This window comes from Fusarium pseudograminearum, chromosome 4 (assembly GCF_000303195.2).
Source record: "Fusarium pseudograminearum CS3096 chromosome 4, whole genome shotgun sequence".
Taxonomy (NCBI): Eukaryota; Fungi; Ascomycota; class Sordariomycetes; order Hypocreales; family Nectriaceae; genus Fusarium; species Fusarium pseudograminearum.
Genome location: NC_031954.1, coordinates 5,749,426 through 5,776,723, shown reverse-complemented (window position 1 = coordinate 5,776,723; position 27,298 = coordinate 5,749,426). Strand labels below are relative to the sequence as shown.

The following is a 27,298-nucleotide window of genomic DNA, read 5'->3' as shown; positions in this document are numbered from 1 at the left end:
ATGTCTTTGTCCCATACACAAGACATCCGAGTCCTGGTCGAGATTCACATTCGACATGTTCTCGTCTTCGGCGCATGAGCAAGCTAGAATCTCGGTTAGACGATTTCGTCAATAAGGGAGTGAAATGGATGACGTACGGTACACTTCCACGACAGAAGCGGAGATCACTTCCGAGATCACAGCGCCTGTCGTTGGGGCACTCCAGATGTAAACTCCTTCGTTCAACCAGCCATTCCACCTTGAGATTGATGCCTGTGTCGACAAGGCTATAGAAATGGGCGTTGGTATGTTTCAAGGAAAGAGCATCAGGATAAATGAGAAATTCAGAAATAGTGAGATGTATCTCGGTTGGTAGTGACATAAGTTCCAGCTTGGGAGTTGTTGTTGTTGTAGACTTGCCGGTGCCTTTACCGGTTTCGGGCCCGGCAGTGGGGCAACGGCTTCGGAGGGCTCTGGACATGTCGGGTCGGAGCGGGGCGGAAGGAGCGATTTGGAGTTTAGTAAAGAACGAATGATTGACTGTGACTTGATATTCGTCTTGGGAAGGAGCGAAAGCTTTGTACGTGGCTGCTGCCTTGTCCTCTGTTGATAATTCGGAAGCCTAGAGTTGATAGTACAGTCCTACAGGTCAGGCCAGGGGTCGCAGGCAACGCTCAAGCCACTCAGGATAGGGCAGTGCAAGAGTCTTGTCGTTTAGCGGGTTTCAAGAAAGTTCAGCTGGTAAAGGACTTTGATATTAGAGTCAGCAACAAGGTGATCAAGCAAAAGAGCTGATTTTTGTGGTAAAGATAATACATGTATTTATTTATGTTAGCTATCAACTGCCCAGGACCGGATTCGGGCATTATTGCTTGCAGGCGAGACAATGAGATGAATAAGATTGTATTCGGGATCGCAGGGTTTCAGATACCGAGTCCTTCCTTCAAGGATGAATCAACTCAACAACAATGTTTCTATTAACAACTATGATTTGGTCATTCTATGTAAATATTTTACCAGGTCCCCTTATTCACTCTCTCATGCAGTTGCCTAAAAATAGGCAGTGAATGATTGATTGCCCCACGTGATCCCGTGTTCTCCATCGCGTGTCGTCCCCAAATCCCAAGACGCCAAAATCTCTCCCTCGTCATTGAAGCCCCTGCTAAATTACTAGCTAGAGTGCCATTTCTCCACCGCATTCTTCCTTTGGAAAAATAATGATTCATCGCCTCGACGAGAACTGCTGCGATGACGTTAGATAGCGATAATGAGTTTGACTACGATTTCTCTGTCGAAGAGGAGGAATTGCTGTTACAGTTGGCCTCTGGAAATAACAACAACATTGCCCGTCAGAACAATGCGAGATTGGCAGCTATAGACGCTGTACCCGGAAGAACCGATCATTTACTCGAACAAGATGATGTCCTCACAGCTGGGAATGCGTCAAGTTATACCTTGGGCCCTGCTCAAACAGGACGGGCGAGCGACCTTTATAGAGGGCAAGCGTTTAACCAACGTGAAGTATCTTCTGGCCTGCCAACGCCACCTGCCGCTTCTTCTTCAATCGAGGACGTACTCTACCCAGATTGTACGTGATGATCTATCGTGAGGTTGCATCACACTAACTGACCCAAGAGATTAGTGAGCAAAGCCTTAAACAAATTAAATTCCATATCACCTCGATCACCTCGATCAGAATCGACTGTCACTGCAGGGCGTGCATCTGAAACCAATCGGGACGCCTCGTATGAAGACGACCGTTCGCCTCTACAACGGTTTAGATCTTATCCCAAGAAACCGCTGACCGTGACCGATCTCACTTCTGGCGCCTGGTGTGAGTTGCAATACTGGTATACTCTCACTCGACTGCCCGGAGGCCGGAGGACGAGGACAACGGCCATGAAGCAAGGTTCCAAAATCCATAAAAAGCTCGAGGACGAAGTTCATACCACTGTCAAGATCGATATCATGACGAAAGAGGACGCATTTGGCCTTAAGTTATGGAATCTGGTACAAGGCCTGAGAACCTTGCGTGATACTGGACTTACTCGCGAATTGGAAGTATGGGGAATTGTTGATGAGAACCTCGTCAACGGAGTCATCGATAGCGTGAGCTACGAGAATCCCAACCCTGAATTCGAGGCAGAACTCTCTAGTCAAGAGTCAAACTCAAAGAGAGGCAAACAGCAATCCTCTTTGGCCGACTACTTTCCACCGAAAAATGGTGGTGCCGACCACTCGGGACCCAAGATCTATCTTGTAGATGTCAAGACGCGTGGATCTTATTCTGCAGTTTCACCCGCCCAAATACGACCCGCAAAGATCCAATTGCTTCTGTACCATCGATTCTTGTCCGATATGGCTGCTGGCAAATTGGATTTCTTCAAGGTCTTCCGGCGATACGGGCTCAACCCAGAGGATGCCTTCTCAGACACCTTTATCGCACAAATAGGCGGCTTACACGACGAGATCTTTGTGGATGCATCAGAGACTGAGACCGATTTCACCCAAGAGCACCCATCTTCCAGCTTCCAGAGTTCTTCTTCGGCTGGTCCCGATCTACTTCAGTACCGAACATTACGGGAACTGGTCCCTCTTGTTCAGCAAGAAATAGACCTTACCTTCCCTCACGGCGAGCACTCTATGGGCCATATGCTTCGAGTCCAATATGTTCACCGCAGCGATGGTCACGAAATCGACCTTCATGACTTTCCTGTTTCCCGACAAGCCTTAGAGGCATACCTCGTCAAGTACATGGAGTGGTGGAAGGGCAAGCGCGAGGCCAAAGGCGTCGACATAGAAGAGGCTTTCAAATGCGGAACATGCGAATTTGTTTCCGACTGTTCATGGCGGCAGAGCATGGATGAAGAGATGTTGCAGAAAGCCAGGACCCAGCAGAAGAAACGGGCAACACGTCGAGTGAGCGCCAACCCTGCCTGAGTAGGAGATCTCTGGATACATCATGAATTACGATGCATTGGGGTATAGCATGAGACTTGTCTAATTCTTTCAGGCTTATAAAGATTCAACGTTCTATTTTGGCATTCTGTGTGAGAAATCAAGCACTTTGATCACCAGCTCCCCTCTACCCTAGCTTTCTTGAATTTATATAATTCCCGTCATGAGATCTTCGACGAGTATCGCAAGATGCCAAAAGGCCTGCTTCTTCTCAGTGCTTACTCGGCCTATGAGTGCGAGTGATCCCGAAACCCCATCCGTCTAGAGACATCATCAGTATCGGTGTTCGAAAGTTAAGCACTGGAACCTTACATTGAGCGGCAACGTGAATGTCAATATCCAGCTCATCAGCCCAGTGCCATACCAGGTTGGGATCCTTGAGAAAACCGCGCCCAACAAAGACCGCATCTACAGAGCCATCATCAAGGTAGCCTTGAGCCTGCTTCCCGGAAGTAATCATTCCCACAGAAGTTACAACGGTCCCGGTGCCCTCGACAGCTTTCCTGACGGCATCAGCCCACGGAACTTGATATCCAGGACCAGAATTGATCTTCTGACGACTATCCAAGCCACCGCCAGTGACGTCAAGTAGGTCTACACCGTTATCTGCAAGAATCTTTGCAAGAAGTGCTGCTTCTTGAATATGCCACTGAGGCAGTGAAGGGTCGAAGTCAAGATAGTCAGTGCCAGGAATGCGGGCGAAAACAGGATACTCCTGAGGGACGATCTCACGGGTCAGTTGAACAATCTCGACGAGGAGACGGATGCGGTTTTCGAAGGAGCCCCCATAGTCGTCGGTCCGCTGATTAGAGGTTGGGGAGAGGAATGAGTTGATCAGGTACCCATGAGCAGCATGGACTTCGATCGCCTGGGAGAATTAACCTCGATTCGATCAGCCAATGCTTTCACACGGGTTTACCTACATCAAAGCCGACTTTGAGGGCACGCTTCACAGCATCGACCCAGTCTTGTTTGAACTTGGAGATATCATCCTTGGTCATCTCTTTGGGGACGACAGATTCTGGACTGTAAGGGATTGCACTTGGTGCAACTACCTCATCCGGCCAACCGTTGGCCTAATATTATCAGTGTCGGCCGTGACCTCTTGCACAAGTTGCACGGAGATTTACCTCTTTGAAAGCAGTGTTCTTGCGGTCCAGCCACGGTACGACTGTGCTCGCTTTTCTCCCAGCATGGCCCATCTGAATGGCAATCTTGGCGCCCTGGCTATGAACAAAGTCCACAATATCCTGGAGAGGACCAAGCTGTCCGTCATCGTAGATGCCTGCATCCTCTGGACTGATTCGTCCCTCTGGTGAGACTGCGTTGACTTCTGTAACGATAAGGCCCGGACCTCGTGCTGCGAAGCTGCCCAGGTGTTGTCTGTGCCACGGGGTCATGACACCATCTTTTGCCGAATATTGACACATTGGGGAGACAAAAATCCGATTGTGAAGAGTCAGGTTCCTCAATTTCAGAGGGGAGAATAGGCTTCCTTCAGGCTGAACGTCGTACGGTGTTCCTGCTGGTGGATCTTGAATTGGAGTGTAGAAAGGAACCTGTGGATTGTGAGTGCATGTGGCTATCTAATACGGCATTCGATACAAACATCGGGGGCTTCCTTGTTGATAATGATTTTGTGATGGCCATTTGCCTCACATTTGGGCATCGTCTCTGCCATGTTGTTGATTTTGAGACGATGAATTGGTAACTTGATGAGTGTATATAAGGGACTGCCTGATCTTCTTAGATTGATATGAGCAGTATATATGTGGGAAAGCCATTGTATTTATAACCTTGTACAAGTCATCATGTCATTATAAGTGAGATGCAACTCCTCGTTGTTTCCGCGTTTCTGTGGCACAATACCTTAAGCCCGAGAATGAAATGGATGCATACAACTCATGAAGCCCATGTTGCAGGGTTCTTTTCGTAGCGACATGCAGCTTATGTAGAGGCTATTCGGTATAACCTTCACTGAAAATCGATATCATTTGCTCGGTTCCTCGGGTTCATGCAAAGCAGTTGGCTTATGAGATCGTGTGGCTTGCCTTACAAAGAATGCATGGAACGTTTGTAGAGCCCACAACATCAATATCATACAACTTACAATTATTGAGCGGGGGTCTGTCTGCAAGTAAGCATGCAATTTTCGCATTTTATGAGTAAGAATGAGAAGTAAGAATGATATGAAGTTCTGAGATTGTGCTTCTTCAGGTTGGCTCGACCTGCCTGCCTACATACCACTTACTAATTTAGGCATTCACAGGTATACGTTTTCTGTACAAATTAATCGCTGCCCATATAACGGAGGATATAAAGATAAACATATCCTGAACTGAGGTTCGATTGTACTGAGTAATTGAATAATTTAGGCAGAAAAGTTAATTTGTAGGCAGTGTTGCCGTGTCACGCATAGGTAATAAGCTTCGTCCAGAACCTGAGGTGCGAAAAAGTTCCAGGTTAGGCAGCCTCTTTTCTGAGGCAACTTGCCTTCTTCAACTAAGTACTACAGCACATCATCGCTTCGACTCAGATACACCATGCAGCGAAACCAGCGAAATACGCAAGATGAATTTGACGAGGAATTTGACATCCCTCTACACCGCAAACGTCCTTTCGGCGCAGGAATTAAACGCAAGCAGATCGAGTTCGTGCGAGCTCGCGATCCCGATGCTGGTCTCTCGACCGCAACAACGTCAACAGCCACTCTTGTCGGTGATTTGTATACAACCATTGTTCTAAAATCTGATACTGAGAACAAAGATGCTAAAACATCAGAGGAAGAGGCCAAAGAGGCTGCGCAAATATGTCCAGATTGCGGACTAGATGTTTCATCTACAACACAGCCACATGAAGCAGCTCTCGCTCATCAAGTATCATTGCGACACACAATGCCCCCATCAGCGCTTGATCGCTCGCGTATGGGTGTACGAACGCTCACATCCCAAGGCTGGGACATGGATGCACACGAAGGCCTGGGCAGAGAGCGCGAGGGTATCCGACACCCTATCAAAGTTAAAGAAAAGAACAACAAGCTCGGAATCGGTGCCGCGACACCAAAAACCCAAGAGAAAAAGAAAGAGCACATGCCTTACCCAATCAACAAAAAGGAGTTGAAGAGGCACAGGGCCAAAGAGCGACAAAGACATGAGCGACTACAGCACGAGATTTATGGGAGGGTCGACGTCGAAAGCTATCTGAGAGGAGATGGCAGTGATGAAGTATCACGTAATAACAACAAAAAGAAGATGGACCAGGACAAATCGAAGGGAGACAGGATACACTTTGCGAGGCACCTGTTATGAAGATTGTCCAGGTCACCAGCATTTGATGGGTGTGCCTATTTAGGACTCACACTATATCCAGGACTTACAGTCGGACAAAAGATTGGGCTCATTGAGAGGACGGTAAACTATCTCACATGATTCATGATTTAACCCAAGAGTTTGATGGACGTGACACTGAATTCACACGATAGTTATCAATGTATCACTGAGTCGGAGCTCGAACCAAGTGTTTCAGCTTAAGCAAAGCATAACGCTAATAGATCGATATAAAACATATACGGAAACGAAGATCGGGAACAAGACAAGATGGGAAATTCAAAGCAAATCTATCCGCTAGTCTATTTAAAGTGACACTTGATCATCTTTCATGACCTCATCCAAGTTGAGGCTCATCACGGTACTGTAGGCAGGTACATGCAGGCAGTTGGTTCAGTGACTACACCGCTCCAATTAAAGTTGCTAATGGATGGAAGACGCCCGTGAGTATCTGCCTACCCCTGTTCTGTAGCAGTTACAGGGGATCCAGGCTTCTGGCACAGCGATAGGACAGGCGCTAGGTACTGCTTGACAGGACTACAAGACCCACCTTCTTCATGCGACCCCGCCAACTCCTGAGGGCCCAACCTTGATTCTCTCGATACCTTAGTACTGCAGTAACCACTTATTACTCTACTCTAACTTAGTATAGCAGAAACCTACACTTAACTTATTACTTTACAACATCCTTCCTTTAACTCTTGATACCCTTGCGCGTCATTCTATCGCTTTAATCAACAACACTCTTGGGCTGGCTGCCCACGTCGTTTCTCTACCGCCTTCACTCACTCGACCTCGCTCTCTACCTCTGGCACTCGCTATTCATACCCAAAGTTGTGACGTGACAGGGCAGCCCGCCGATACCAGACAACATGGGGCTGTCCATCATCCAAGAGCAGCATGATGGTATGAACTACACTAGACAGGAACCTCTCGAAGAGATCCAGCTACTAATGCGCCTCCTCCAGCCATCCTGGGCCAGATCAAGAAGATCACTCAAGGCGATGTAAGCTATCTCCCACCAATCTGTAACGGCTCAGCTCTTACTGACGTCTTTGATGCAATAGTGGAAATGCTTGATTGTCGACGAGAACTCCAAAAAGATCATTGACAATGTCGTCAAGGAGGATGACATCCTCAACAACAATATCGCCAGTTAGTCTTCCGAACACCCCCTAGACAGCTATCTCGTGCTGACCAGCTTCCTCCTACCCAGCTATCGAGCGAATCGAGAACCGCCGCGAACAGAACCCTGAGATGGACGCAATCTATATTCTATCGCCAGAGGCTTTCGCTGTCGAATGCCTTCTCGCTGATTTCGAGATGCGACGCTACCGTAGTTTCTACCTCGTCTGGACCGGCCTCCTTGACCCCTCACTACGACGCAAGATTGACGATTTCCCCGGAGCTCGCCAGCTTCGCGCCGGCTTTCAAACCATGTTCGTCGATTTTCTGCCACGAGAATCGCATCTCGTTACCCTCCGCGACCCCTGGAGCTTTCCAATGCTCTACCACCCAGCATGCAATGCTATTGTCCCTACCCATATGAAGGGTTTGGCGCAAAAGGTAGGACATTATGGTGCACCCCGTACGATTCCTTTATACTGATACTAAACCAGATTGCCGGTCTTTGTATCACTCTCGGAGAGTATCCCAAAGTCCGATATTATAAGCCACAAGGTGCACTCCACGATGCATCCGTTTTATGCTCGCATCTAGCTCGATTCGTCCAAGAAGAGCTCGATGCGTATGCGCAATGGGATACCAACTTTCCGCCACCTTCACAGCGACCGCAGGCCACACTCATCATTACAGACCGCTCAATGGATTTGATGGCACCCCTCGTACACGAGTTTTCCTACCAAGCTATGGCGCACGACCTCCTTCCAATCAAGGACGGCGACAAAGTCACATATCGCACGATTATGAACGAAGGAACCCCAGAGGCGCAAGAGAAGGATATGGAACTGACAGACAAAGACAAGATCTGGGTGGACAATCGACACAGACACATGAAGGACACGATTGATAAACTTATGGGCGATTTCCAAAAGTTCCTCCAACAAAACCCACACTTCACCAACGAAAACGCCGATACTACCAATCTGAACACGATTAGGGACATGTTGGCTGGCTTGCCGCAGTTTCAAGAGATGAAGGAGGCTTATTCGCTGCATTTGACCATGGCGCAAGAATGCATGAATATTTTCCAGAAGCACAAGCTCATGGACATCTCTTCAATCGAGCAGACTCTTGCGTCCGGACTTGACGAGGACTTTAAGAGACCAAAAAACGTACTCGAAATGGTTGTTCCTTTGTTGGATGACGAAGCCGTTTCGCTTCCCGACAGACTACGACTCATCGTTCTCTTTATACTATATCGAGACGGTGTCATTGCTGAAGACATCAAGAGATTACTCGCTCATGCGGGTCTCCCTCAGTCGGATGCTGAGGTTGTCGCAAACCTCGAGCAGCTCGGTGGACGCATGACACATGGCCTAAAAGATGTGCGCCAACTTCCCGCGCCCCTATTCCCGATCGACCCGAAGACAACACAACTGAACGAGGAATACGGATTAACACGTTTCGAACCAGCTTTGAAGCACATGGTGGACCATTTGGCAAGAGGACTCCTGGACCAAACAGCCTTCCCCTATGTGAAGCCGCCGCTGGACCCTAATGAGGAGCTTCACCTGGCACAGAGTGCTTCTCTCCGAGCCGGCCGACCAAACTGGGCTTCATCTGGTCGCCGTCCCCCAGAGAACCGACAGCGGTTGATTGTTTTCATGGCTGGAGGTGCTACCTATAGCGAAAGTCGAGCATGTTACGAAGTCGGCGAGGCCCGTAGCCGAGATATTGTTTTGGTTACCTCCCACATGCTAACTCCTCAACTATTTATTCGCCAAGTGGGCGATCTCGGCCGCGATAAGCGTCAACTTGACCTGCCCTTGGAGCGGCCCAAACGACATGCACCTCGTCACCTCTTCGAACGTCCGCCTCCTCCTCGCCCAGCACCATCACAACAACCACCACCCCAACAACAAATGAACCCTGGGCCCATGAATCGACCCGGCGGTCTGCCTCAGAGGCCCACCCCTGGCATGGCACCTCCAACGGCTGCCATGTCCAACATGTCGATCAACAATCATGGTGGCGGCGCGCCGCGACCAAACCCGCATCAAAGTGTTCCATCAAACCAGTCAAACCATGAGGAACCTGGCAAGCTTCACAAAGAGAAGAAGAGGAGAAACTTTCTCGGTATGAAGAAGTAGGGTTCTTGGAACGGGGGGCTCTCTTCATCTTCTCCGCCGTCAAAGGGCATTCGGCGGTTCCAAACTACCGATACAGACAGCTCGTCAGAGATATATAGAGAACGTCTTCGTAAAGCTGAAAGAAGTGCCTCGAGTGGAAGCCATTTGGGCGATGGCCCTTCGGCATAGTCACTACTCGGCCAACATGGAATCAAAACACTTTTAATTTTGCGATCCCTGGACCGAACTTGGCCTTGTTTTGCCTAGTCTTTTGCGTATCAGTTGCTATATCATAAAGATTGCCTGTCTGAAACCTTGAACTGATGGTGATGTTCGTTTACATAAATAACACCAGCCTGTAGTATATACATTTTTTGTATTCTTTGTTCTCGTCTTTGGATATGTCAACTCTGCGGTAGCAAACGACAGCCCATTCTCATAATTTCATGAGCAGCATCAAGTTCATCACCAGTAATAATCAAACCAAGCAGAATCAAAACGAAAAGGATCGCCCATCAACCAATCCATGAATTCACTACCTAATGTTCACCGAGTTTGCCTTCATGCCTATATCCGTTTGATTCCCGCCCCATCGCCGTGCTTCCCAAAAAATCACAAGTAAAAACAAGTTACTAGCTTACAGGGCGTACCCTGCTTCCAAGATGCGGTGTGTTGGGTTTCGGTAGATATTCATACAGTAGTGTGGAAAAGCCTTGTAATGAAGGCCTTTAGTTCCAAAGATTCGCGCAGGCAGTTGATAGATTTCATACATGAGCAGTACAGCTGTTTAATCGAGGGTTGTTGAGTCCGTTGTATTGGAGCATGTTGTTTGTGCAGGACATCACTGATGTCTGCCAAAGGCCGCGCCACGGCCAGGGTTGCCAGTAGGAGGCATGCCACGTCCTTCGAAAGGACTGCCAGGGAAGTCCGGTCCAGGGGGTCCATTGAAGCCGCCAAGGCCAGGGGGGATAAATCCGTGAGGCGGGCCGCCAAAGAAGCCAGGGGGAGGAGGGGGCATGTTGCGGGGTGGAGGACCACCCAGAGCTTCGGGGGGAGGCATCACGCCGGGCGGGAAGCTGGGAGGGAACATATGAGGCATATGTATGTTACGGTTAGGTCCAGGGCCTACAGGACCTACAGGACCGCCAGGAAGTCCTGGAGGAGGAATCATAGGTCCTCGTTGCTGAGGAGGAGGCATCTGACCAGCGGGCATCCAGCTGGGTGGCATCTGATGGTCCAGACCGGGAGGGGGTGGTGGACGCTGCAAGATTTGCGTGGGCTGATTCGGCCGAGAATCAGCGTCGGGAGGGTTGTGAAATCGTTCCTCCATAGGAAAGCCAGGTGGTGGCTGGGGTCGCATTTGACGTTGGGGGCCACGGTCATCTCTGGGGAAATCAGGCTCCTGAGGCATATGCCCTGGCTTTTGTTGCTGCGGACCCATGCGCATCAACAAGTCGTTGCGTGGAGCCTCTTGGGGTGCTCTCATGAGGTTCATCAAGAACTCGGTGTTACTGTTGTTACGAGCAGCATCGGGACGGCCAGAGCCTTGGCTGGGAGCACGCTGGCGTTGGCCAACGAGGTCCTGGAGAAGCTGTTCGGGACGGGCAGCTTGTTGCTGGGGTCGAGGAGCAAGAATCTCTTGGACGTGGTGTGGCGGAGGTCGACCAAGAGGACCTTCCATACGTCTATCGGGTCCATACTGCTGGAAAGGCGAATCCGGTGAAGTAATTATGTTAGGTCGGCCGACATTTGGTGGCGTTCCCTGAGGGACTGCGAAGGGCGAAGGGCCTGGGGGTGTAGCACTCATGGTCTGCTTCTGCAGCTTCGCAAGCAATTGCTGGAAGGCCTGTCGCTCATCGTCGGGTCCGCCAGATGGAGCAGGACCGCCAGGAAAAGGCATAGGTAAGGGCATACCACTATGCATGGGAGGTCCAGCCATAGGGGTCGGGGGCTCTGTCCTTCCTCGAACTTCCTCCTGGGGCTGGGCAAAGAAGGACGTAAATCTCGATGCTTTAGCGGTCGCCTTGGACCCCGCGACGGGGTTCCTGTTCTCTTCCGCACGTGGTGTTTCGAGAGTTGCCCCATAAGCTTCGAAGAACTTGTCTGGCGCAGATGGAGCAGCGGGAGCAGATTGAACAGGGGGCTTTTCCATTTCGATCATGGCCTCTGCCGGTTCGACGTGCGCAGGCTTACTAGAGATCCCATCCTTTTCCTCCCTCTGCTTTTTCATCTCCTCCATCCACTTCTGGAAATCCTGTTGAGTATGGGCTTCGGGAAGTTCCTCAAGAGGTTCGTCTAGCCATTCAGGCTCACGCTCGACTCGCTGATCACGATCCCGCCCCCAGCGTCTGTCATTCGTGCGATTATTGTTGCTGTTATTGTTGCGATCATCAGCAGCATCGGCGAGAGCTTCGCGATCTCTCCAGCTCTTGGCGCGGTCAATACGTTCACGCTTATCGGGGGTCGTGGTCGTTGCTTCGGCAGCAGGCGTGATAGCGACATTAGACTCGTTCTTATACCAAGGCTCGACTTTGTTTCTGTTGATTCCGTTGCGCGGCCGTCCCTCGCTGTCCTCTGAATCTCTGGCAAAACCGTCGAAAGTTCGTACAGGGCGGTCTCGAATAGCATCGCGGTCCTCACGATCTTTGGGCTGACGCTTCTCGTCTCGGAAGTTGCCTCCCATACGGCCGTGAAAACGCTCGGCACCTTCATGTCCAAAACTCTTGCGAGGCTTCACCGTGCTCCAGCCCTCTGTTTCGCTCTCGCCATCACGACGACGTAGACCGTTATTGTTGCGACCATCGCGGAATCGATCGACGTCTAGGTCTCCGTTGCGGCTTCGGAAGTTGCCAAAACGGCCAGGAGCCTCGGACTCTTTAGCGACTTTGTCGGGCTCAAGGGCTGATTTGCCTCGCGCAGAGGCAAAAGCTGTTCGAGGGGGTGCGAAGACAAGGTCCTCAGGGTCTAAACGGTTGAGCTGGTCAGTATACCGGAGGATCTGGAGGTCAAGCATAGGGAGACAAACTGGCACTGTTCCTTGAAACATGTCTTTCAACACCAGGACGGCGATTAGCTTGTTCAAGCAGAGGGCTGTCGTTGGATCGAGGTCGATCGTTGGTGACCTTGTTCTGCGTGCGATTTGGTTCAGGTGGGGGTCTAAAATTGGTCAGGAGATTTGTTCCAACAACGAGGAATTATTTCTACTCACCCCATCCACTCCTCAGCTGGAGGGAGACTTGAAGGTTTGGTACATAATGGTGACTCCCGCAAGTATAGCAGATACTCTGCTTCGTATCGGACAACCATTGTAAAGAAATGCAACGCTATGAGCGCATCCGGGAAGTCGTTATTACAAAAAAAAAACGATGTGGGAAAGGTCCCTGAAACGAACTCGAAAGTCGCAAGTGAAGTAGAGTTTGAAGAATTGAATCTTGTCGAAGGACGACAGCTTTTGTCTAGTTAATGTGCAGTTTAGTTTTGTTTATTGGTATCGACAAGCAAGAGTGACAACGTGGCGAAGATAATATGCGATAACGGAAGAATGGGTGGTTGTTGTGCGGAGAATAGGACGATCAATTTGACGAGTCGGTGAGTCAAGTGAAAGAATCCACGGGGTTGAATGTCGCGAGGTAAATTTAGGCGATAGCGATGGAGAACAAAATATTTGGAGGAAGGCGTAGAAATCGAGAGAGCAGGTCAAGTTTGGCGGAGAAGGGTGACGTCCTAAGACTTGGATTGACTTGTGGTGGTGGTGGTGGTGGTGGTGAGCAAGGCGAACCAGAGGTGGAGCCAAGTCGGGCCAAGCCAAGCTGGGCTTTGTTCGAGCCAGAAAGCCCAATCAAAGCTCCAGCGAGGGAGAGGGTTGACTGTAGGGTACAGTAATTATTGATTCGCGGGGCGCGTAATGTCTTGATTTGTCTCGAATAGGCAGTAAATATTGGGATTGGATTGCGTTGTCGTTGCAGAAAAAGGCGGGCAGTTTATTAACGGGGAGCGTGGAAAGTGTGTAACGGTAACGCTGGAAAGTATCGAGTGTTGTTTTCGGTGGCTTGACGTTGTTGCGAAGAGGAGACCGAAAGCAGGCAGAACAGTAGAGGGAGGAGATGAGAGAGAGAGGGCGAGTCCAGGCAGACAGAACTACCTAGCGCGCGGGCTTTTAGCGTCGTAACAGCTGGCACAGGACAATTCAGGTCCTCGTTGGGTATAAAGTAGCGAAGATGGGGTATAATTGAAGAGTAATCTTCTGAGAGCACCTTCTTAGCAATATTGGCTTGAGAGCTAAATGTTTTGGTTCTGAAAGAAAATTGGCATGTTGTTTGTGGAATGAAAGTTACGAATGGTGGATGAACATTGGGGTGCAGTATAGCAAGTGATTGCACTGTCTGATACTGCCTACACGCACTGAGAATGGGCATCCCCTCTCTCTGGAACTCACTCGACTCCACTTAGTAGTCGATATTGTACCTGCTGTAACGTGCTGAAGCCTCCACAAAATTTGGGATACTACAGTTAGAGATTGGGCCTCACCTCGGTTTCATCCATATCACACGTCGTAGGGAAACTCAATTCATATGTACCCAGTTACACAAACCCTCAAACACATATTTCAAATCAAAATGTTACATTCTTAAACCATGTCCAACTATATATCATTCCTAGTTCTTTTGAGCAGCTGCAACAGCGGGAACCTCCTCCTCAAGAGGTAGAATATGAGGCAGCGGCCCAACAGGTGTGATCGAGTGAGGGTTAATTTGGGTGTGGCTCCTTGTGTAGTGCCACTTGATGTGCTCAAACTGCGTGGTATCCTTGAACGCAGGGTGGTTCCAGTACAAGTTGCGCATCCAGCGGTTCAGGGCAGGGTAGCCGGATCGAATGTCACGGATGTTACACTTGAAGTGCTGCACATAGACGGGATCGAAACGGATGATTGTGACGAAACTTTTGTTTTTAGCGATAACCGTTAGTAAAGACTCTTGAAATTGGCAACAGAAACAGGTCCGATCAGGGTGGATCTGAAACTCACAGTCTGATATCAACTTCGGTCAACTGGTTTCCGAACCAGTAAGGGCCCTCCTTTTGCTCAGAGAGATGCTTCTCGGCGCGGTCTAGAGACTCAAAGAGAGCCACAACGTTGCGCTCGTAAGCCTCGCTTGTGGTAGCAAAGCCAGACTTGTACACGCCGTTGTTGATCCCGCCGTATTGCCACTCATGCGCCTCCTCAATCTGCTTCTGCATGTTCTCGGGGTACAGTTGGATGGCCTTGTGCTCCTCGTCCAAAAGGTCGTCAAACTGGGGCAAGTCAGTTATCATAACTCGAAAGATGTACATCTGAAACAACTTACCTCGGTACCCAGCATGCGGAGGATCTCGCTGCTCTCGTTGCTCACAATTCGGTTTGTCTTCATATCGTAGAGGACTGGCACCGTGTATCTGCCATCGTAGTTCTTCTCACTCTCAAAGTACACATCCTTCAGGTGTGTGAAGCTCTCATGGCCCTTGATGGGGTCAGGCACGACATTCTCACCAGGAACGCCCTCGTCCTTGGACACGAATCGCCAGCCGCCCTCACCAAGGTGCCAGTGAACGACGGAGTACGAGATGAAATCCTCAAGACCCTTGAGCTTACGGGCGATGAGGGTGCGGCAAGCCCATGGGCATGCGTAGCTCACATAGAGGTGGTAGCGACCCTTCTCGGCAGGGTACTTTGCGTTGGCATCGCGAGAGATCCAGTCTCGAAACGAACTGACCTGACGCTTGAATTCACCAGACGTGTCTCCGGGCTTGACCCAGTCAGTGACTTTGCTTGCCTATAACTGTGTCAGCAGGCCGAGAAGACGATTCAGGTTGTCGGTCGTGTTTACCATTCTAGTTTGAGATGTGGGTTGAATATAGAGAGGTTTAAAAGACGATGTTTTGAGTGACGAGAGAGATCTAGTAAAGTATTGCTGCTGTGGTTTAAAGAGTAAACTCTTGTTCAAGTTTCGTGATCCTCGGATGCTGATTCTTTGTATTGACATATCTTAAAAGCAAATCGAAACCCTCAATGACGGCGACAATCAGCACCTTTATAGTCAATTCCCCATCTGCAAAACACAGCTAGAAAAGTGGCCAAACTGCATCACCACCCTGATGGGACCCTTGGCCTTGCTCACTCAGGCTTGCCTCAGCAGCCCCTCACAAGCTTCCGGAGTTTACTAACCATGCAATCCCAGTTTAACTACGTATTAGGCTTACCTGTTGTGGGTTCCATAGAGCTTCCATTGCTGTCAGTCATGTCTGCCCCAGAGCTAAAGACTGCTTGGAAGCATTCCATAATCGTGGCGTAATAATCGTACCCCGCTTTACTGCACGCTGCTTAGTTAACGACGCCTATTTTCTTGATAAGCCTCTCTTGATCATGACAACAGGCTTGGTCAAGCGGGTTCTGTGTTCATTTCAGGTCTGAGGCACCATCCAGAGACTTCATTGGTCGTTGTGAGTGTTTTTGTATGACCACCACGATTAACACGGAGACCGTCAAGCATACTTCAAATGAGTTTGGTTTATCTATGGTTATGGATCTCGTCCATCCTTCGGTCGTGTGCTCATGTGCACTCGAGCCGTTTTAACATCTCATATACATGTATCTAAGCTGAATAACAAACCCATTGACACACTTATGCAACCCTGACCTTGATGTAAGGCACCTCAACGTCCTCCTCGTTCAGGTCCTCGGCCACAATTTCAAAGATCACGTCTTTCTGATGGGCCGGAATAGGCTTCTTGGAAATCGTCTCAACCAGCTGGCTCAGCTTGAGGGCATATCGTTCCTTGAGCTTGGAAGGGGGGAAGAACGATGCGTAGAGAAGACTGACGCCAGAGCTTAGCATGCTGATGGTAAGACCCTTGGCCTTGAAGGTATCCAAAAGCTCCTGTAGAGTAATATCCTCAATCTCGAAACGGTCCCAGATTCTATCCAGCTTAACCTTGCCATCGGGTCCTTGGTATTCCATCTTGGGGCTGGCGATTGGCTCACTGAAACCAAAGAAGGGCAGTGCCAGGTTGATGAAACCATTCTTGTACTGCTCAAGATCATCCTTGCCATCAATAATCTTGTACAGCTCCAACACAACCAAGCCGGTCACCAGCGCAGTGGTTGTGGCAATGGCGGGAATGATCTTGCCAGCAATAAACTTGGTCTTGTGTCTATCAGCTGGCTCGATCTTGTAGTTCTCGGCCCTCAAGTTGCTGCAAGCGGTGATGAAATCGATGTGATGGTTCGAGTCATCGTCCTTCTCGAAATCAACAGGAACAAGCTGGAATCCAGACAGAGAGCTGGGCGAGGGCAGACCGTCAGCCAGCTTCTTAATCTCGTCGTTGTCGTCGAAGCTAGATTCCGCCTCCTGGGTATCTGTCAGTGCGGATCCTTGATCAAGGTAGGGGTACTTACGACAGGCTCCTTATCATCAGCCTGGATCTTCACGTTGGAATCCGGAGTGAAGTCAGGGACAATGACATTCTCCAATTCTCGCAGGTAGATAGACTTGTCAGTTCCTGGAGACTTGATATTGTAGTTGAAAGCGTGGAGGTTGGCCGCGGCAACAATGAACCCAAAGTGGGAGGGGTTGTTGGAGTCGAACTTGAGTGCATCAGGGGCTCGCTTGGGTCCAGACCAGAAGGGGGTGCCGGAAGATGTCTCAGAGTCCTTGGGAAAGTTGTAGAGGAGCTGCTGAATCTTGTTGGAAAACTCAGACTCAAACAGTTGGCGAGCCCAGGCAATGCAATCCTCAAAGGTTCGGGGCCTCTCGGTCGTAAGGTAGTTACGAATGGTCTCTAGGGTCTCCTTATGGTTACCGCCCTGCTTCAGCGAGCTCTCGATGAACTGGGGCTGAGTCAGATACAGGTTGACAGTTTGAGGCGCCTTGACGAAAAGCTTTTCAAACATGTACTCCTTGGACCAGGCGATAGTATGGTCAATCTTGTTGGGGAAACTTCGGATAGTGCACATAGGGAACTCCTTCTCAGGGGGGTCCTGAGAGGAAGAATAAGACTCGGTGAGGTGAGGGAGAACGACTTGCGTGTTGCCCTTGGTTCCGAGGGTACCACTTTCAAGAAGTGGCTTCTGGAAAAAGACACATCGACGGTCGACGTAAGTTCGAGCCTCTACGTTGTCGAGGGCGTTGGTGACACCATCCAGGTTGTGCCAGAATTCCTCGTTGAAAACACTTTCAGTGTCGGCACTAACACGCTCCTTCAGAGTGATCATGTGGCCTTCGAGATCGGGGTTCATTCGCTGAACGGCAAGAGCAGCACGGTCACTCTTCATCTTACCAACATCGTCGGCACGGAAGAGGAACTGTCGGTTCAGGTTACTTCTCTCGATAGAGTCCATGTCAGTAACCCAGATCTTGCCCTCAGGGCCCGTTCCCAGACCAATCATGGCCCAGTTCTTCAGCATCTCGCAACCAATGGCGCCAGCGCCAACAAGGAACTGCTTCAAGTTCGCAATCTTGTTCTGGTATTCAGTACCGAAAACGGCAATTTGTCCATCATATCGGCTGCCAGTTGGCTTGCAGAGCTCAGCACTTCGCTTAGTAGATGTGGGCAGAGACTCGAGAGAGTCAAAGTACATCCACTGGACAATGGGCTGGAACTTGCCAGAGACTGCCTTGAGAACCTCCTGCGCAACAAGACCACCGAAGTAGGCAGCCATAGGGTTGAGGTCACCTTGAGCTTGGTAGCTAAGCTCCTTCAAAAGCTTCTCATCCAGCTCAATCTCCAGACCCTCCTGCTCGGCAAACTTCTTAGCAGCACCTAGGACGACAATAGCATCGTCTTCATCCATGGGGTTGGGAAGTCGCTTGTGGTTAAGTTGAAAAGCGTGAAGCGCCTGGAAACCAAGGTGGAGCTGTTGAGGTCGATCAAACTTGGCAAAGTCGGAGATAAGGAATTCGGGTTCCTTTAGCGATGCGGTAAAGTCCTTGAAGTTAATAACCTTGGGCATCTTGACCTGCTGGTACATGCCACCTCGCTTGTACTGGCCCAACCCAGACACATCGCCGATCGAGAAGGTGTAAGGTCCCTTGACCGTAATCTTTCGGGGCTCGGCTCCGTTGAGCGCCTCCATTCCCTCAACCTCGGAGAATGTTACATAGTCGCCATCTTCCAACCCATGTCGAGTTTCATCAAGGGCAGACACCATGCCCTCCTCGTCGATACCTGCAACGATGCCGCTAAGGGGAGTCTCGCCGGTAGGGTCGATGACTGTGAACTTCTCGCCGAAATCACAGAAGACAGAGCCGAAGAGTCCAAAAGTATCGGCGACGACAACATAAATACCCTTGCTATGGCAGTAGTCGGCGATGGCCTTCTGTTGGTGGATAGGTGCGTTGGTCAAAACGACAACCTGGTACTTGTCGAACTGTGAAAGATCGCCGTCAAGACCGGGCGACTGGTGAAGCTTGACAGGAGTATAAGCGTTTAGTTCAGCAACGCGAGGGACAGTGACCTCGTCTCTGGGCTTTCCGACATCGCCAGGGGTGAGGAAGAACTGAGACGAGAGATCTGCGATCTGAACTGGGGCCGGGTCGTAAAGGGTAAGGCTCTTGACACCAGCCAGAGCAATGTTCTTGGCGATTTCTACACCGAGACCTTTGAGACCAACGATGAGCACGTTAGAAGCGCCCATGCGCTTCATAGCCTCGTGGCCCAGAACATAGAGTTGTCGGCTGTAGAGGGATTCGTCGATTTCGTTATTTCCAATAACAGATTCATCAACCTGCATTCGGGTTGCGAGGTCGACCTCTGGTTGCTTTTGTTCCTGTTGATAAGTCGGTTAGTTGTTTGGATGCACTTGAGTTAGTGCTGAAGACATATCGCAAAATAACGCCCAGCTTTCACATGCTTTGGTAATCAGAGGATCGATAGGCAACAGGAAGGGGGAACACTTGGGGGTGTTTGCTTACGGCCATTGTGCGTTTATGGGTAGATGACTCCCCGTTGGAGAGCTTTCGCTTCCCCAGCTTGTTCGTCGTCGATTTTATCGTGATGTTAGGAATACTACGTCAGGTCGTTGCGAGGCGATCCAGCACCAGACAGAGCTCAACCCCGCCGAACAAGACAAGGTAACGGTGAGGAATGTGGGATGGTAGAAACGTTATCTGCGGGCGAAAGATAGACTCGTCGCAGATCGTGGTAGTCGTAAAAGAAGTGTATGTATGGTCAGATGTAAGTTTGTAATGGAATACGTTTCGGCTTTGGAGTTGGGTGGAACAGAGAGCGCGACAAGCGTCCAATGCTGATGAGGTAATGGCTCGAGTCGGTTTAGTGTTGCATGAGGCAACTTGGACGAGAGCTGTTTTGCCCCACCTTCCATGGGTGTCAGCAGTCTCGGGCAGCTTTATTAAGCAAGCCTGAGGAATCAATCAGTGAGGCGGAGCTGTTAAGTATACACGATTCATCCAAATAGTGGACTTGTAACCTTGTATCCGTTACTATGTTTAATAGGTAGTAAGTTGATAGTAATTACTAGTAGGCATTCCAGTTTGTGTCCCACGTAAAGCGTCAACTCAGTGGTGGATAAGCCGCCCCACAGTAGGCTGTACCTTAGTAGTATAGAAGAATTCCATGGCGGTGCTTGGAGCTTCCATTGTACCACTCCAGTGACTCGGATCCGGTACTTTGCAGTTAGCTACCATTTATCCTGGTTACAGGTTCACCACTCGAGCTGGCACACTCAAATGGACGTAGATAAAGGTAAGACACCATCATTATGCATTTACAGAGGTATTATCGCGGATCCAACTTCATACCACGGTAGGCAAACACTGATGGGACGTAGGTAGGTCGGTCCCTGTTTTCCAATCTATCATGAGATCCAACAGCGGGGTCAATCGCGCGGGGCAGATTTGAAGCCGACGCGGTGTTACAGCTGCCAGAGCTTTACCCAGCTCAGTTCCTGTATTTCTCACAAGATTTCTGCTCGTCACTCTCACCCGAACGTGTCTGGTGAGCCCCAATGGAGACGCTAGATTAAAATTCACGGCAACACCAGGCACATGTCACTGAAGTATAGGACTCTGAATGATTTCGATGCTTTTTTAATTTCGCCGTCTAGGTAACGATAGCAATGTCTGTTTGGCATTGCACCCAAGTGATGTATGTCTGAAGGGGTATGAAGAACACCGGGTTGATCTTCGAAAGGTTCTGGTGCACATCGTTGGCTTACAACAGGCTCGTCAGAGCCTAAATAATCCGAGATCGATCGAAAAATGACGGGAGACGAAGGGCACGCTTAACCGATCTTCTTAAGCTCAACATCGCTAATTGTAAAGTCAGAATCAGTCCATCTAGCAACAAGACTTGTTACTTACAAGATGAGAGTAGAGTTGGCGGGGATGGCACCGGGGAAGCCGCGAGCACCATAGCCGAAGTCACTGCAGAAGAATTGTTAACGACGGAATGCATAATCTCGAGGGGAGTACATACGGGGTGATGACGAGAGTAGCCTTCTCGCCAAGCTTCATCTGGGTGACACCCTCGTCCCAACCTGCACCAAAGATTAGCTTGTGATGGGATTAATTTCATTGAGAACCGTACCCTTGATGACCTGGCCAACGCCAATGTTGACAACAAAGTCGCCGCGTCCGACAGAGCTATCGAACCTTTTGGGGGGGGATGTCAGTCGTAGTAAGTAGCGAGGAAGAGGGAGGAGAGCTTACTGGCTGCCCTTGGTACCGTCCGCGTTCTGGAGCCAGCCAGTGTACTCCATGCTGACCTTCTGGCCGTTCTGAGGGGAAGGGCCGTTACCCTCCTTGATAATGGTCTTTTCAACGCCCATGGTTGCTTGTGTAAAGGAGAAGCTGCGAGGTTGAGTAAAAAACGGGTTGATTCGAGTGGTGATGCGAGCAGCGCGAGGGATGGATGCAAGAGAGAAAGGCCGCATCTTCGGAAGAGGAGACGAGCGTGGAGCTTTATACGACAAGTGCGAGGCAAGGTAGCAAGGTAGGTAAGGCAGAGCAGGTACAATGCAGTGAGTGACGGTGATTCAGTGCCAGAACAATGGGAAGTCTCTTCTTGAGCTCCCCCTGTTGGTATGATCCAATGGCTTCATACTTCGGCTAAGCTCTTTCGATTGGATTTCAGGGTCGAAATGGCGGGGCAAGCAGATCGACGGAGGGGCAATGGCAAACTGGAATGACGAGTATCGCCAATCAGAATCTCCCATGACTCCACTGGGGACGACTATTGGGGATGACCTGGAAGCTCACAGAATCCCGGGCAGTTACGGAGGTACCTCGCAGTGAAAGATACCGACCTCGACCTCCTACATTCATCGTCACCGTTTCCAATACCACAACCAAGACATACATACTGTACAAGGGGAACACGTGGAAAGCACGTCAGTGTCAGGCTTAATCTTACCTAGATATATGTCGCAAAATACCTCACTCCAATGTTGTGATTGCTTACCTAGGTACCTACCTAGGTAGGTACCTATCCATTGTAACAAATCGATTTGAGGGGGATGGCTTTTGTACCTCGCACTAAATGTACATAGTACCAACGCTTCACTTGCCCGATAGGTCAGGTACCGTCCTGTGGAAGCACCTTGGCATCGTTATCCGCCTCAAGCGACACAGGTGACTGTCAGTCCAGAGACTTGCTCCTAAGGATGATGGGCCAACGTTGAACAGTAATTCACTTCTACTTGACAAGGCAAGGCCAAGCGAGATGGAAGGAGGCGGTGTCTTGAATGTCACAAAGCACCAGTTAAGCCATCGCCCCTACTTTGGCGGGTTAAGCTGTCAGTCCTGGTTTCATCGGCCAGGTCCTGTATAACTCGGGACTCTTGAAAACTCGGTCAGACGCTGTTACACTGAATACGGTTACTTGTAATCTTAAAAGCGAGTTAAAACTTCTCAGTTCTTTAACTAAAGAGTTGAACAGAGATGTTGTGGTTGGGGCATGTTTGAATACAGGCCCACCTATTAGACAAGCGTCATGGGAAGACCTCGACTATTACGAACACAAAGTGATAGCTTCTCCTCAATTTCCAAGTTCGCTGATCACTTGCAACATCGGCAGATTCAACAGCAAGGAAAAGTGGTGTTATTAAGATATCAGTCAACATCATTTGTGTCTAGGGTAGGCATACTTGTCGTGATATCATATTATCCAATCCTACGTCTTGGGCTCAAGTCATTTTTTATTGTTTACTAAGTCTGATATGGATTGCAAGCCCCGTTGCGACTTTTCAGTCGAATACGAATCAGGGACAATGAGTTGGAGTTGGTGTTGCGTGTAAGAGTTCATCCTGCGATAGGTGTAAAATCTTCGAATTGTCGATATCTACGTGCGGATTTTGCAACTACTGGATGCTCAAGCTAAGTTCTTGTTATTTTTCGAAGAAGACTAAGCAAAAGCCTCGAAATGACTTGACTGGTTTTTGGGAGATCAACACGAAGTCCTTTCGTCTAAAGCCATGACTGTATCGCCATATTCATCTGCTCGTAGTTTGAGGGCCCTTCAAAAAGATTGGACAAGTAAAGCAATGAGATACAGGGGAATGGCTTATAGCCTCACCCTCCGAGAAGAATAGAAAGCGGCAGAATTATATAGATGCTTGTTTTTTCCTGGTAGATGCAACGGTTATGAGAGTGGATGAAGCCACTGTAATTCAAGATGGACATCTGGCGCTCCACCTGCATGACAGACTGAAGCTTTTGTATGATGGAACAACAAACTGTAAATAATGATATTCGTGAATCAGAGGGGAAGAAAGTGCTGTGCTTTCGCTGCTGGTCTGTCCTGATATTGACATACGAGGATACTATTGGGAGTTCAGGAGGCCTGGTTTAAATGCCGCTAATGAAGTTAAAGTCAACAGCAGTAAGTGCTTACTTCTATCTGTACCATTGTATCGCTGAACACATCTATCTTGTTCTAGTGATTTAGTAAATCTTGACAGACTATTTGGAGCTTGCTAGACGTTGTAGAACTGGAGTTGTTGGGTATACCTAGCTGGCGTACTTCAACGTGGCAGCTTAATAAGAATTGTGTTGATAATAATTCCGAGATTGAATTGAAGTCGCTGTCAAGGTCCTCAAGATGATGATGGCACCACCAGTAGCTTAGATCCTTTCGACAGTTTGAGGGGGCTCAACAGTTGAACATGAACAGCTGAAGTAAGTCATTCCTGCAACCACAGATCGCCAGGGTCTCAGTAAGTTAGGATGGAGTTCACCATAGCCACAATAGACACCCAGCTCAGCTTTTTATTGAGATCAGCAATTGACATCAAGCTGCTCTGTACCCCGAGTGTTTACCAAGGTTTCGATATTTGAGCAAGGCATTCTGTCGATAAACATGTGCAACAGGCTGGTTGGTGTCTTCCTGAATTTAAAACTGCAATAGCATGGTGAATCACATGATGGCTAGTGATTGAGAGTACAGCCGGGTATTTATTAAAGGAACGGATAAGGTTATTCTTATTGGCGGGCCCGTAAATCAGACGTTGAAAATTGACAACTTAATTACCCAGATTGGGCTGTTTTCTCTTCTCGTAAAAATAAAGTTAATAACTTGACATCCGAAGACTGGGTCTAACGGATGATAGTTGAAAACTCGTGCATCTTGTCAAATGATTTGACAAGACGTATAAATCGCTAGGCAAAGTTTATACGAGTCGCACTTGCACGAATGAATGACTTGTTAATAACGTCGTTATTACCCCGAGCTTCGTTACAAGGTCCGAGATAACCATGCAAGGCAGTCTTGGGATATTGAGTTGTTAGGGTAACAAACCTACGCCAAGTGCTTGGAAATGCTTGGAAGTGAGTGATGTGGATGTATCTCATGCGTAGACTATCTACCTAAGGTTATTACGATAAAATATAAAGAATACCTACCTATGTAACATGAAACTTGTCAATGAGATGTCGATCATTAAAAGTATCCCGCCCAAGAAGAATTCAAGTTTGCAATGCCGCTTGCCGAAGCCACCGAAACAAGTGATCAGGGTCCCCCCCTAAAAAGTGGACGCTCATAAGGCGTTTCACAGCCGAACGGCACTCATAGCCGCTAAAGCCCAGCCCTTGGCACAGCAAATGCCGCCATATCCGTAGGAGCCTCCCAGTACTTCCCTGCGAGAAGCGCGGGAGTGACGTCAGAAATCAGAAGGAATATCAATACTTTAATAACTTGACTCAAAGAGCTTGCGACGCTTTTTGTTGCCAAGAGCTTTTTCTCTTGGTGATTGTGGGTAGACCAAGACCACGTCTGACTACCAAGGTGTGGTGTGCATCGTCGCGAGATTAGCCATGGTGTTGAAATATAAGCCCCCAACTGCCAAAAGGACTAGCTGCAGTAGGATAAAATTAAGCAACCTAGGTACCCAGATCGAACAGTTCCAGGCCAGGCCTAATACATAAGTCGATTCCGATCATTTTATCAGAGTTTCGGTTGCGACGGCGCTTACTTACACACCACTTTAACTTGTTGACGTGCACACCACGCGTGCCTCGAGAACCTTTACGAGCAAGCCTCTTGCTATCTTCCAGTTGTCAAAAGTAACCCTCTTTCCCTTTCTTTTTCTCCCGTCAAGGGTACATTAATATCACTCAATTACCTCGGATGTGAGGACTATCTTCTTTCTTATCATTGTGCTGTACAAGTCAAACCCCTGCTGCGCAAACCGATCGATCGCAAGTCCAAACTCCATTGTCGAATTTCTCAACAAGATCCAGGGTCCAGAAGATGAGCGCTCCAATCAGCGCCAACGGTAACGGTCAGGCCAACGGCCAGAATGGCTCGACAGCAACAAAAAACAGCAACGGAGTATCACCAGAACAGAAAAATGGTACAAACGGAAACGATGCTCCTCATGGACACCATGCGATAAAGCGTCCTAACAAGATTGGAACCGGACTCAAAGATCGCGTACACCAAATTACAAAAGGACCTCCCGGAGGCTTCGACCCAACTCCGCTTCCCGATGCGCCTCAAGGCTACACGGTTCGATTCATCTTCCACGGCGCTTCGAATCTTGCTCCAGCCGACTTTGTCACCATCTCTTCTGACCCTTTTCTCCATGCGACTTTGAAAGGCACCCAGCCAAAGCGCCATAAGGAGGACCCCGATCTAACATACAGGACAAGGACTATCCAGAAAACCACTGAGCCACAGTGGGATGACGAATGGGTAGTTGCCAATGTGCCACCCACGGGCTTTACCCTCAAGTGCCGACTGTATGACGAAGACTTTCCAGACCATGACGATAGACTGGGCAATGTTACGATCAAAGTACCAAGTATATCGCAGGACTGGCAAGGAATTCCTCCCCCAGGTCGTGTCTATGAAGCCAAGAAGCGAGTTATGAGCAAGCGGGCTTATTTGACCAAGGCTGTCACTAGTGTTGTCAACCACAATATGCACATGACTCCTCTCCTCCGCGTGAGCATGGAACTTCTGGGACCCTCAGCTCCGCCTTATGCACAAATGCATACCGTCGGTCCAACAACATGGGTCAAGCACTTCAGTCCCTTGATCGGTCGACTCGCCGGCGTCAAGGTCAACACTAATTCCGACGACGACGCCCACACAGATCAGGATGAACAGGCTGCCCAGACTGGAAACAAGAAGAGTAAGACTCAAAAATATGAGTATGTGGTTCGCGCAATCTTGAAAATGGAATATACTTACACGGTCTTAGTTTCCAAGCGAATGAAATGCAGCTCCAAGGCCCGGTGCCACCCAAGCTGTACCACCGCTTTGTCGAATTCAGACCTATCATCGCATCAATCTATTCTTCGGCAGGTTTGCGCGGCACGATCCTGAACAAGGCGCTGCATGGCCAGCATCGCCGTATCTATAACTTCAACGCATCGACTGAATATGGACGCTTTGATGCGTGCACACCTGAGGCTGCGGAACAGTTCCTAAAGCTGGTTCACTTTGACGAAGGGGGCCGTATCTTTACTTATGTTCTAACTTTGGACGGCATGTTCAGATTCACAGAGACCGGAAAAGAATTCGGTATAGACATGTTGAGCAAGCACACCATGCATTCTGACGTGGAGACGTATATTGCCTGCTCTGGCGAATTCTTTGTTCGACGACTCAACCGCCCTATCGCTTCAGATGAGCCGAACCCTCACACAAAAACGCACCCATCGCAAGACATTCCTGGCGGCCCGCCTAATGAACAACCTCCGCACGACCCTTCTTACTATCAATTGGTCATTGACAACGACTCCGGGACGTATCGACCCGATAAGTCGACACTACCTTACTTGAAGGACTTCCTTGAGAACAACTTCCCAGGAATGGGCATTGTAACGATGCACTGGGAAGATCAAGAGCTGCAGGATATGAAGGAGAACCAGCGCAATGTCAAGAAGAACGAGGGCAGACTGGTCAATATGGTTCTCAACAGGAGCCAGAGCAGTATCAGCTCCGCAGAGAGTGAATTGGATGATCGCGAGACGTCTTGGCAGCAGGGACACAAGAGTAAGCGAGAGGCAGCCTACGAAGCTTTGGAAGACCCGCACAAGGTCAAAGATGCGGTCAAATCGATGGTCCCTGGCTTGAAGCACGAGAAGGGCGAAAGCTCTAAATGAGTGGGTTACGTATGACTAACGGCCGAGAAAAGTTACGGGATGGTTTTCATAGATGGACTGGTCCGTTTTCCTTGGCGAAAGAGATACCTGTATGGATTTCACATACCGTTTTTTGTTTTGATAGTCCTGCATTCTTTGATACCTTGGCTTGGTTCGAATTCGTTTTTGTGTCTCTAGTTCTATATAG

The 27,298-nt window shown here is 49.2% G+C and overlaps 9 protein-coding genes across 9 annotated transcripts, besides 1 other annotated feature; 4 read left to right on the top strand and 5 right to left on the bottom strand.

Annotated features, from left to right (window-relative positions):
- Positions 1-1,227: 1,227 nt before the first annotated feature.
- Positions 1,228-2,919, top strand: FPSE_04287 (uncharacterized protein; the record flags this gene model as incomplete). The annotated part of the gene is made up of 2 exons (XM_009257405.1): positions 1,228-1,567; positions 1,622-2,919. 2 exons carry the CDS (start codon positions 1,228-1,230, stop codon positions 2,917-2,919), a joined length of 1,638 nt encoding a protein of 545 aa, XP_009255680.1.
- A 229-nt stretch (positions 2,920-3,148) lies between these two features.
- On the bottom strand, positions 3,149-4,618 carry FPSE_04288 (uncharacterized protein; the record flags this gene model as incomplete). The annotated part of the gene is made up of 5 exons (XM_009257406.1): positions 3,149-3,198; positions 3,250-3,805; positions 3,861-4,013; positions 4,068-4,496; positions 4,547-4,618. 5 exons carry the CDS (start codon positions 4,616-4,618, stop codon positions 3,149-3,151), a joined length of 1,260 nt encoding a protein of 419 aa, XP_009255681.1.
- Positions 4,619-5,480: 862 nt separating this feature from the next.
- Positions 5,481-6,245, top strand: FPSE_04289 (uncharacterized protein; the record flags this gene model as incomplete). The annotated part of the gene is made up of 1 exon (XM_009257407.1): positions 5,481-6,245. One exon carries the CDS (start codon positions 5,481-5,483, stop codon positions 6,243-6,245), a length of 765 nt encoding a protein of 254 aa, XP_009255682.1.
- Positions 6,246-7,135: 890 nt separating this feature from the next.
- FPSE_04290 (uncharacterized protein) lies at positions 7,136-9,535 on the top strand (the record flags this gene model as incomplete). The annotated part of the gene is made up of 5 exons (XM_009257408.1): positions 7,136-7,169; positions 7,211-7,269; positions 7,331-7,418; positions 7,465-7,829; positions 7,883-9,535. The coding sequence occupies 5 exons, from the start codon at positions 7,136-7,138 to the stop codon at positions 9,533-9,535; spliced, it is 2,199 nt and encodes a 732-aa protein (XP_009255683.1).
- Positions 9,536-10,355: 820 nt separating this feature from the next.
- FPSE_04291 (uncharacterized protein) lies at positions 10,356-12,820 on the bottom strand (the record flags this gene model as incomplete). The annotated part of the gene is made up of 3 exons (XM_009257409.1): positions 10,356-12,478; positions 12,540-12,670; positions 12,723-12,820. The coding sequence occupies 3 exons, from the start codon at positions 12,818-12,820 to the stop codon at positions 10,356-10,358; spliced, it is 2,352 nt and encodes a 783-aa protein (XP_009255684.1).
- Positions 12,821-13,256: 436 nt separating this feature from the next.
- Positions 13,257-13,280: a microsatellite.
- Positions 13,281-14,169: 889 nt separating this feature from the next.
- Positions 14,170-15,775, bottom strand: FPSE_04292 (uncharacterized protein; the record flags this gene model as incomplete). Its single annotated transcript, XM_009257410.1, has 4 exons — positions 14,170-14,452; positions 14,538-14,803; positions 14,857-15,321; positions 15,749-15,775. The coding sequence occupies 4 exons, from the start codon at positions 15,773-15,775 to the stop codon at positions 14,170-14,172; spliced, it is 1,041 nt and encodes a 346-aa protein (XP_009255685.1).
- A 395-nt stretch (positions 15,776-16,170) lies between these two features.
- FPSE_04293 (uncharacterized protein) lies at positions 16,171-19,464 on the bottom strand (the record flags this gene model as incomplete). The annotated part of the gene is made up of 3 exons (XM_009257411.1): positions 16,171-16,896; positions 16,944-19,313; positions 19,459-19,464. 3 exons carry the CDS (start codon positions 19,462-19,464, stop codon positions 16,171-16,173), a joined length of 3,102 nt encoding a protein of 1,033 aa, XP_009255686.1.
- Positions 19,465-20,786: 1,322 nt separating this feature from the next.
- Positions 20,787-21,332, bottom strand: FPSE_04294 (uncharacterized protein; the record flags this gene model as incomplete). The annotated part of the gene is made up of 5 exons (XM_009257412.1): positions 20,787-20,814; positions 20,866-20,928; positions 20,981-21,041; positions 21,092-21,156; positions 21,214-21,332. The coding sequence occupies 5 exons, from the start codon at positions 21,330-21,332 to the stop codon at positions 20,787-20,789; spliced, it is 336 nt and encodes a 111-aa protein (XP_009255687.1).
- A 3,917-nt stretch (positions 21,333-25,249) lies between these two features.
- Positions 25,250-27,111, top strand: FPSE_04295 (uncharacterized protein; the record flags this gene model as incomplete). Its single annotated transcript, XM_009257413.1, has 2 exons — positions 25,250-26,154; positions 26,205-27,111. 2 exons carry the CDS (start codon positions 25,250-25,252, stop codon positions 27,109-27,111), a joined length of 1,812 nt encoding a protein of 603 aa, XP_009255688.1.
- Positions 27,112-27,298: the final 187 nt, after the last annotated feature.